The sequence below is a fragment of the Ursus maritimus genome, unplaced genomic scaffold (assembly GCF_017311325.1).
Source record: "Ursus maritimus isolate PB19 unplaced genomic scaffold, ASM1731132v1 scaffold_14, whole genome shotgun sequence".
NCBI lineage: Eukaryota > Metazoa > Chordata > Mammalia > Carnivora > Ursidae > Ursus > Ursus maritimus.
Window position 1 is genome coordinate 56932770 of NW_024423786.1, and position 10317 is coordinate 56943086.

Genomic DNA, 10317 nt, shown 5'->3' on the forward strand with positions numbered 1-10317 from the left:
CAGCATGGACAGCAACCAGAAGACCACCTCCACCTGGGAGGGCAGGGGATGGAGTCAAGGTGGGGAACACCACCCAGCTCACCGGGCCCCAGCCAGGGGCAGCCCCGGCACCCCCGTGAGCCGCCCAAACACAGTGAGTCCTGTGACCCCAGCCCAGGAGAATCGTTTGCTCACCCCGAACCCCCTCACCCTGGGGGCCAGCGCACACACCTGGGGAGGTGGGCAGGAGGCATCAGCCAGCACTGGAGTGCCCCCAGTTCAGGAGGGCCAAATGCCCACCCTGTCGTCCCTCACTGGGTACTCCGATGGGTGACCTCCTACGTCTAAGGCTCGAGTGCCCCCTCCCCAGGATAGCTATTCCCCACCCACCTTACCAGGCCGCAGACCACATGCTGGTCCTGCCAGCCTCACCACACCCCCCACCCAGGGTGGCCCCTCCACACCTGGGGATACATTATGGAGATGGAGGAGGGAGGGTCCCCCACGCCTGACAGAGACGCGGGACCCACCTCACCATACACCTCAACCCGGCCGGCCACCCACAGCCCTCTCACCTCAACCCACCCGCCTGGCCCCACAAAAACCTGGATACCCCTCACCTTGCTGTTGCCCGGGGGAGGGACGCCATCCTCAGGGTGCGTGGGGACCTCAGTCTCTGGGTCCTCGTCCACCGACACTGACTTCACCGCCAGCAGGGCCTGTGCGGAGAACGCCAGGCCCGGGGGTTCAGTTGGGGAGCACCCCACAAAGCGCCCAGACTGCTGCCGGCCACAGCCCTATGACGGCGTGGGTGGGGGCTACGGGCCCGTTCCAGCACCCAGGGCAGGGCCCCGGCTCCCCCCCTCCCCGTACCTGGGGCTCGGTCTGTTGCACGCGGTCCTGCGCCGACAGCAGTTCCTGATCGATTTGCTCCAGGCGCGAAGCACGGATCTGAGCCACAGAAAGGTGCCCGCTGGGGCTGACCCCGCCCCGGCTCTGGCCCCGCCCACTCCCTGCTGTGACCCCACCCACTGCCCAAACCGCACTTTGACGGCTGACTCCACCCCGGCCCCGCCGCCCCTGGCTCTGATCCCACCTATTCCTCTATATGGCCCCACCCGCCACAAGCCCCGCCGTGTTACCTGACTCTGCCCACATCCCGGTCCCACCCATGGTCCAACCCCAACCGACACTGACCCCACCCACTCCCTTATTTGGCCCCGCCCACCCCTGATCTGGTCCCGTCCACTGACCGAGGCCCAGGGCTTGCTCATACTCGGCTCCGCGCACTGTCCGCCCCCTGCCCCCACTGTTCTCGGACTCTGCCCCCTGGGCCCAGCTCTGCCCTTAGCCCCCTCTGGCCCCACCCACAAAGGGCTCTAGCTCTGGCTCCGCCCCCTGAGCCAGACCCCGCCCACAGCAGTCCCCGCCCGCTGGGTAATGCCCACTTCCCCGCACCTGCTCCGCACCCGGCCCAGCCCACCGCCTCACCTGCGCCCGCTGCACCATCTCGTCCGAGGTGCCGAAGCGCTCCTCCATCAGCGAGCGGATGTGCTGGGCCTCGAACTCCAGCTGCTGCCGGATCAGGTCCATCTGCATCGAGAACTGCTGGGAGGGGCGGGCGGACCGCGGTGAGGGCGCGCCCGGGCCCGAGGCCCCCGCCCGCCCACCGCCCCTCCGCCCCGCCGGCTCACCGTCTCCACGTGCGGGAGCTCGTCCAGGCGCTTGGACAGGCCCTGCAGCTGTGAGTAATACCAGAGCTTCTCCTTCTCCTCCTTCTCGATCTCGTTCAACAGGAAACACCTGGGGGGGGGGCAAGTCGGTGGGCGCAGGCTGGCAGCGGGGGAGCCGTCGTGCACGTGGTGTTTACCTTGATCGCTTGTTGGGTGCTGGCTGTGCCAAGTTTCACAGCAGGGCAGAGTCTCGCCCTTGGTGCTCCCGGGATTGGGGTGGGGTGCAGAAAATTAATTCAAAGGAAAGAGGCAATTCCTTTATAAGTTCTGATCCGCGGAGAAAGGCTCTGAGGGGGCTGTTGTGCCCCTAACACCTCTCCCGCACTTGCTAATCTCCCCCTAGCCTGCAAAGACCAGCTCTGGCTCAGGTGACCCCAGGCCCAACAGTCTCCCTCTTAACAACCCTGGGGTGACGCTGCTATTTCCATTGTACAGAGCTCCATGTTTAGGCTGTGTCTTTTTTTTTTTCTTTAAATAAAAATGTATTGACTTTAAATAATTTTGCCTACGTTGCATATAATTACAGGCCAGAAGTCTGAGGCTGGGGGGCTTAGGAGACTCGCCTGAGGTCCCACAGCACAGTGTAGACCTGACTCCAAGCTGCTCTTGAACTGCCCCATCCGACCCCACACAACCGAGCTGAGCTGGGAGCCCGGACCCTGCTTTCCTCTGCTGGCCACGGGCCGGGTTTCCTGGGCCACAGCCCCTCTCTCCACAAAGGAGGCCTTGAGTCCTTCTGGCTCCAGTCCTGACCCTGGCAATGGACACAACCCCGTCCCTGGTGAAGCCTGCATACTGGGGACCCCTGAGGACATCTCCCAGGAGCCTTCCTCTTTGCCGGGAACACCCCTCGTCTTTGTCCTCCAGAGGGGCCGACAAAGGGGGAAGACGAGCCACCAGCAGCCTGTGTGAGCAGGGTCGACTCAGGAGGTGGGTGGGACACATGCCGGTGGGCCAATCGGGGGCCAGGGATCGCTGGGGCGGAGCTGTCTGAGGGCGGGGCTTCCCGCCACCTGCTGTCTCTCACCGTTCGCGGTCCAGCTCCTCCAGCAGCCGGATGGTAGCCCGGCTCAGCTCCCCAAAGCTGTCCTTAGAGGGCCCAGAGCCGTGGACGGGACTTTCTTCGGGGGTCCGCGCAGTGGGCTCGGGGCCTAGGGCTGGGGGCTGGAACTTGAGGTTGTACAGGCTGGTGATGTCCATCTGCAGGGCTGTATGGGCATGGAGGGAGAGGGCGAGGTCAGTGCCCCCTCCTGCTCCTCCGGAGTACCACCAGCATCAGCTGGCCGCCCTGGGCTGCCCGGACCCCCCCCTCCCCCGCCATGAGACGCCCCAGCCTGGCCTGCCGGCCTCGGGGTCCAGCGCCCTGGTGTTTGTGCCTGCAACCGCCTCCCCAGCCCCACCCTCACCTTCATGCCGGAAGTCTCCGTCTCCAGCTTGGACAGGTGGCTGGAATTGTCACGCAGCTCCTGCCTCAGGTGACTGTTCTCGGCCTTCAAGGCCTCCACCTGCCGCACCAGCTGCTCGTAGGGTGCCACGGAGCTCGTCATCTTCAGCTCCTGCAGCGCCTGCGGCCACAGGCCAGAAGGTTCATCCAAGGGTCTAGGGAGGGCTGGCCCTCCCATCCGGTCCTGGGGTGAATCCCAGCAGGAATGCCTGGTGTGGACTGCTGCAGGGCTGGCCCTGAGGACATGCGTCATGGCCCGTAGAGCGACAGATAGCGACAGATGTGGGCAGGGCCACGTCGAGACAGACCACACGTCCAGCCGACCAGCAGACACAGACGCGTGTTCGTCCTCGCTGCTGGGCTCCCAGACCCACGAGCTGACAGCCAAGGCCCAGCCCCACAGACACGCAGCTGCTAGAGGTCAGGTGCACAGACCACCGGCTGGCCCAGCGAAGGGACGATAAGAATGCTGCATCCGCCCTCAAAAGCAGCTCAGACAGCGATGGCCAGGCTGCTGGCGGCGACCCCCCCAGCCGGACGGGACAGACAGACCCAGCTCATCACAGTCACCCTGGGGGTCTACACTCTGGATGCCCTGCCCCCCTCCACCAACAGCTACCTGCTTGGCCCGGCTCCCCTCCCATCAGCCGTCTACCAGCCCCGGCAGCCCCGGCGGCCCCGGCAGCCCCATGCACCATCTCCTGGGCTCTGCCACTGCCACCCACTTCTTTGTGTGTGGCGGTCCTTTCTCACTCTGGCCCAGCCTGCTCCTCTGTCCAGCTGGTGGGCAGCTCCTCCTCCCTTGGCTAGGCCCTTCCCTGAGCGGTCCCACCTCCTCCCCACCCCCCTTCCCTCTTTGTTCCCTTCCCATCAGTACTCGCCCCCTCCCTCCGCCTTTGTCTGAGGCGCACCAATGGCAGCCCATCCTCTCCTCCACCTCCTTCCCGGGAGCCCCCTCCCCAAACCAGCCAGCCTTCCCTTGCCCACAGGGAGGTGCTTACTCCCCCACACCTGGCCACATGCATTCATTCACTTGCGTATTCACTGTCCTCCCTCTGCTCGTACCCACTGGACCCTCCCCAGCCCACCCACCGTGGGGTCACTAAGGGCGCGCTGGGCCTGGTGTACGGTGGGGAGAGGGGGTCAGGCCATCCTAACCCACTGGGAGGACCTACTGTTTGCCTGACCCTGTCATCTGACTTCCTGGTCACAGGCCTGAGCCTTGGGGACCACCATGGCTGTGCTCAGAGGAAGTGAGGCCAGGGGGCCACACAAGGCATGACAGGAGCCTGGCCCCGGAAGTACTCAGGAGGCCAGCTCTCTGGCCTTGTTTCGCCCATCCGAGCAATGAGAACTCAGTATGCCGGGCCCATCCCGCAGGCTGATGAGAGGGTCAGGCACGGGAGTGGTCATGGAGCAAAACCAGAAGTCACAGGGCAGGCGGGACAGTCAGAATGGCAGACGGTGTGTCAGGTGGGGAAGGCCAACTGCCTGGGGACCACAGCCTTTGCCTCCCACCCCAACAGTGATCCCACCCAAGGCTCAGTCGGGGGTCCCAGAGCTGGGAATCAGGCCTGGGGTTGTGGCAAGCTCCCTGGGCTGGAGCCGTGTCCTGGCTGAGGACACAAAGCACTAGGTGAGGCACAACACCCCCTACACCCCCTCCCACTCCCTCAACCATCCTAGGTCCCCTCCCTGAGCCCCACCCAGGGCTGCCTCCCCGTTTCTCTCACGGGTGTCTTTGTGGACGTTCCAGGCTAAACCTGGGATGCCTTCACTCCCCTGCATCCTCATCAGCCCGACCTTGGCAGCAGGCCACCCACCAGACCCCCCTCCCTTCAGCCTGAGTCCCCAACTCCACACTCCCACCAGCCCCTCAAGCTTTGTGCAGCTGGACCCCCACTCCCCCAGCTCCCCACACTCCTCCCATCAGGACAGCCTCACTGGCCTCCCGCAGTCCACTCCTCACGCACAACCAGAAGGAAGCTCTGGAAGTCACTGTTTGGACTCCATCCCTCCCTTGCTCCGATACTTCCCATGGCCCCCCAGTGCCCTCGAGATAAGACCCAATTCCTCCACGTCCACCTGCAGCCACACAGTAGTGCTCTTTCACCAGGCCTCTGCATGTGCAGTTTTCCACCTGGAGCACCTTTCCCGACTCCTGCCATCCCTCAAGGTGCAGCTTCCTCCAGGAAGCCCTCCTGCCTGCCCCTCCACCCCAGGTTGCACCAGGGGACTCCCAGGAGCCTCCTTGGGAGATCTCCATTGCAGAAGGGAAAGCACCAATAGCTGGGGGTTGGTCTGATTGAGCGGAGAGTGGCCAAATTTCAGGGGACGATGGCATAGATGTGGCCCAAAGGGGCCCTTCCTTCTCTTTCCTTCAGTCCAAACCCCACTTCACAGAGAGGGAAACTGATGTCCAGCGAGGTGTAGCGCTATCCCCCAAACACACAGCAGGCCTGCCTGCAGACTGTGGGAGATCCGAGCGTTCGACCCTGTGAGTGGGTGTGTGCGTGGGGAGAGCAGTGATGCAGGTGCCCACCTCACTGGTTCTGTCTCCCTTCTGGCTCCACCCTGGAGACACGGAGGCTCCGCAGTGTGTGCTGGCAGGCGAAGCAGAGATGGAGACCCCCAGCAGAGGCGGAGGACCCGCCCCCTGCCCTCCACCCAGGGAAGCGCGCCGCTTACTTTATCTCGGGCTGGGCTGGCAGGGGCGCCGCGGGGCGTGGGCTCCGGGGCTCCGGGGTCAAGGCGGCGCAGGCAGAGGGCTCTGGGGCGGACAAAGCCCGGTCCCGGCCTGGCCAGGCGGCGCCGCCGCTCCTGGAGCTGGGCGAGACCACCGCGAGCGGGGGAGGATGCGGGATGCGGGATGCGGGATGCAGGCGCCGTGGCCAATTGCGGCGCGGGAAGACGGACTGGTACCATGGCAACAGCCAATGGCGGCCCCAGGGCGGGGACCAGCGGCTGCAACGGGGCGTCGGGCCTCCGGGCGGGTTCAGGGACTGCGTGTGCAGAGAAAGGGGGGTGAACCCCCTCCAAGAGAAGGGGGCGCCTCGAGGTCTAGGACCCTATGTCCCCCACCCGTTCCGGAGTAAAGCGGTCTAAAGAACCTCCCGAGGCTGGATCCGGAGAATTTGAGACTAAAACATCCAGTGCTGGATGTTACATCAGAATTTGAGGGGGTCGGGCAGGAGCCAGGCCAGCCCCTCCCCACGGATCCAGCCAGGCCCTGTGCAGATGGGTGAGGGCGGGGCAGAGCTGAGGATCCAGGCTGGACACCCCAGCCCCCGCCACCAGAGGGTCACGGCTGGCAAGAAGGGCTGAGCATGGGGGATGGGCGGGCATGCCGAGAAGCACTTGGGACCCCGGCATTTCTCACTGTCTCCCTGGCACAGCTTGTCCGCGGCCATCTGCCATGACTCCCGTCCACCCCATGTCGCTCGGTCTCCTTCAATCTCTGTCTCCCTGTGTCTCTGTCTCTCATCACGCTCCTATTTCACCCTCACAGAAGGGGAGGCAAAGGAGGGAGAGGCCTGGGGTCCCAGCTGTCTCAGATCCTCCATGGGTCCCCAGAACCACTCGAGGGTTTAACACCCAGAGCCAGAATTTCATGGCTGCGACCAGTCCTTACTGCCTCAGACACACGCACGCCCGAAAGGACGAAGGAGGCTCTGGGCCAGGAGAGGCAGTTTAGGGGGCCTGCCTCTGTCTTTCCTGGCTGGGAGAACCTGTTTTTCCCTCGGTAAAATGGGGAGCTGGCTGCAGGCTCAGTAAGGGCCGGTGCAATGAACAACGGGACAGGCAGCCAAGGGCACGGGGACCACACTGTTTTCTGTTGGGTTTACTGCAGGAGGTGCCAGGTGCCTGTCCTGGGCTAGCAATGCTGGGGGCCCTGAGAGGAGCCTCCAGAGCCAGACACAGCAGTCCCCAGCCTGTGGGGCTTGAGGACGGGGTGCAGTGGGCAAGGGGGCTCTTTCTGGGAAGGCTGCACAGAGAAAGGAACACGGGTGCTTGGCCTCTTCAGGATGAATAAGAGTCGGGCATGGAAGCAGCGAGGGGAACAGCAGCTCAGGCTGAAGGAACAGCATGTGCGTTTCCTGGAGCTGAGATCAATGCCCTCTCAGGGGATGTGGGTTTCTGGTGGGGCTGGATCAGGTCATCATGAGGGGTTTAGAGCAGGGGCAGTCCCCTGGAGGAGTCATGGGCTGAACTGACCACAAAGAGCAGGACACACTGGGCAAAGCTGGAATGGGGGTGGGGAAAGGACAGCGCCCAGGGCCCCAGCTTCAGCTCTACCTTGATTCCCTTGCATGACCTTGGGCCTCTCTCTGGCCTCAGTTTCCTGTTTTGTTGACTGGGAGGTGGGTTGGAGAATCCTTGCCCGCACAGAGCGAAGTCTTACCTCCCCCACCCAGTCTCAGAGGTCACTGCTCCCCAGGCCCCTCTCAGCCGGAATCTTAGATGGTCTAAAGGCCAGCCTTGTCCTCATACATATAAGGACACTGAGGCTTAAGCCAGGGAGCACCCTGCTGGATTTCACTCATGAGCCTCACCAGCCCTGGGGCCTGGAAGGCTGAGGGCACATGGGACCAAGACCCCAAGGCAAGATGCCCTTGTCCTCAAGCCTCTGGGACTTCATAGCTCTGACCCCCCTGCCCCTCCTCGCCCTCGAAAATCCCTGACCCTGTAAATTTTTGAGCCACAGACTCAGGCATCACTGGAAATTCAAGAACCACAGAGCCTTGGGAAACCCCACAGCAGCCCAGTACCCCAGTCCCAGTCTTGGGGGAATGAAGCGACCCCCCATTGTACAGTACCCAGGCCTAGTGGGGAGACCCTTCCCACGTACCCTCCCTGGGACCCTCCGTGCTCCCTACCACTGCTGGGCTCTCAAGGGGAAAATTGAATCATGGGGCTCGCTCCTCCCCACCCTCGCCCTGAGATCTTCCCTTCTCCCCGCCCCACCCCCATCCCAGCCTCCGGCCAGCACACAACACGGTCACTCACAGAGTGTCTTTGAGTCTTCTGAGCCTGACCTCAGCGTCAATTCCCACTTGATGCCCCGCCCTCTTTCACTGACCCCCCCGATGTGCTAGGGGCTGGGGGTAGAACCCGGGGTGTCCCCCCCACACATTCAGAGCTGGGGGGGGGCAGAAGGAAGCAGGAAGACACCAGGTTGTCATGCGACCAGAGATGGGGCGCGGGCTGGGTGACGGAGCAGGGCCCTGATGGGCGAGGAAGGACTGCCACTGGAGATGGGGGAGTGGTGGGGCCGTGCGGGTAGGGGGCGAGCGAGCCTCCTGTCAGCACCGCGGACAGCTCCCCATCAGCCTCCAGGCCCGGTCCTCCGCGGACGCCTCCGCCCGGCGCTCAGGCCCCAGCCCTGCTGAAGGCGTGACCTTGGCCTCCCCGCTGTGCCCCCAGACCCAGTATCCTCTTAAATTGGGGATGTTAGAGCCGCAGGGTTCGGAACGATTACAGAGGCCGGCAAAGCACTCGGGCCCGGTGCGATGTATATTATGAACCTCAGCGTCAGCCAACGTCCGAGTCGGCCCAACACGGGGAGCCCAGAGGGGAAACTGAGGCCGGAAACGGTGCAGGGCGTGGCCCGGCAGCCACCCGCTTGTACGGGACGGACCCTCGGCAGGACGGTCCCCCTCGCAGTCCCCCCGCCCCAGCTGCTCTCTGTGTCCGCGTAATGGGGAGGGGTCCGGGGGGTCTCCCTTGGAGACCGGGAGCTGGGCCCGGCAAGGCCGCGCTTGCGCAGACCCGGGGTGGGGGGGATTCGCCGCAACGCGGGGGAGGGGCTCCCAGCCAGGCGAGCAGCCTGAGGCAGTTTCCCTGGCAACGGTCTCCGCGGCAACTGCGCGAGACCCCAGACCCGTCAAGCCTCGTGCGCGTGTTGGAGCGCCCCCCACGCCCTACCTGGTCCCCGAAGAAGGCCGAGTGTAGCAGGTTCAGCAGCCCCAAGAGCCCCATGGAGCCGCGGCCGCCCCGGACCAGCCCGCGCCCCGCCCTCGGCCGCTTGGGTAGGGGGGAGGCACAGCGGAGACTCCCTGCGCCTGCGCGGAGGGACTGCGGGGAGGGCTCGTTCCGCGGCGCTGGGGCGGGGACTTCTGGGGAGGGGGGGCGACCAACGAGCGGGTCTGCGGGACTTCGCAGGAGCGGGGGAAGGGAGTCTCGCGGGACTGAGGACTCGGGAGAGGAAGGTGGGAGACTGGAGAGGGGTGGGGGCGGAGGACGAGTGGGGAGGGGCTCGCCGGGGGGGCTGGGCACCCGAAGCGCAAGGGGTCCCAAGGAGAATGGAGCTTTCGGAAGGATGGAGGGGGGCGCCGTCCTGCGGCCGCAGTCGGCTGCCCGCTGGCACAGTGGGTCCGCAGCAGCCGGGTTCGGGCTGCGCGCTCAGTCCATTAGTCATTCAGCAAACATTTGCCGCGCGCCTCCGGTTTGCCGGACTCTGAGCTGGGAGCTGGGAGGGGGCTTGTTGGCCCACACCACACGTAAACAGACATCCATTCAAGTCATTTAACCAACATCTATCAAACACCTGCTGTGTTCTGGGCCCTGTGCAACGAACAGTCAAAACCCTGCTCGTGGGAAACGGACACACTGGGAGGAGAGGGAATGACGGTAAGCTGGCTAGCGGTGAGCGCTGAAAACAGCAGGGAGGTGGGGGCGTGGAGGGCTGCGGGAAGAGCACTTAGTAGACCCAACGAAGAGCGTCCCAGCACAAGAACAGCGGGAGCAAAGGGAGGAGGCAGGTGGGGACGAAGTGTGTGTGGGAGGGGTCGTGCTGGGTCCCGTGGACGTGGGAGGTCTCAGGCCTTTAACCCGAGGGACCTGGGAGCCCTGGAGGGCTGCGGGCAGAGGAGGGATCTGCCCGACTAGGTGCTCACCGGCGCCCCTTGGCGGCAGCGGGGAGAACAGGGCGGAAGGCTCTGTGCTGGTCCAGGAGGGATAGGACGTGGAAGGTAGACCAGAGACACGGAGGGGTTTATTAGGAACTGTGCTAAGTCCTGGGAAAGCAAAGAACAAGCAGCAAGAGAAGGACGCTACCGTGGCCTCCGCAAGCAGGTGCCGTGAATCAGTGGTAGGGTACTTGGGCAGAGGGCACAACCCATGCAAAGGCTGGGAAGTGAAAACTAGCCAGGAGAGCAGCGG

General features: G+C 64.4%; 1 protein-coding gene across 2 annotated transcripts in view; it reads right to left on the minus strand.

Moving 5' to 3' along the window:
- Positions 1-3259, minus strand: part of APC2 (APC regulator of WNT signaling pathway 2) — a 17624-nt gene extending 14365 nt beyond the window's left edge. The window contains exons 1-6 of one of the 2 annotated variants that reach the window (XM_040629669.1): positions 3052-3259; positions 2740-2962; positions 1674-1782; positions 1471-1584; positions 853-930; positions 600-698 (exon numbers count right to left, since the gene is read on the minus strand). In XM_040629669.1, the coding sequence (XP_040485603.1) occupies positions 600-698; positions 853-930; positions 1471-1584; positions 1674-1782; positions 2740-2962; positions 3052-3259 (831 nt within the window). Of the gene's footprint in view, positions 1-599; positions 699-852; positions 931-1470; positions 1588-1673; positions 1783-2739; positions 2963-3051 lie in introns of both variants that reach the window. The other variant, XM_040629668.1, reaches the window with a different exon arrangement.
- Between the last annotated feature and the right edge of the window lie 7058 nt (positions 3260-10317).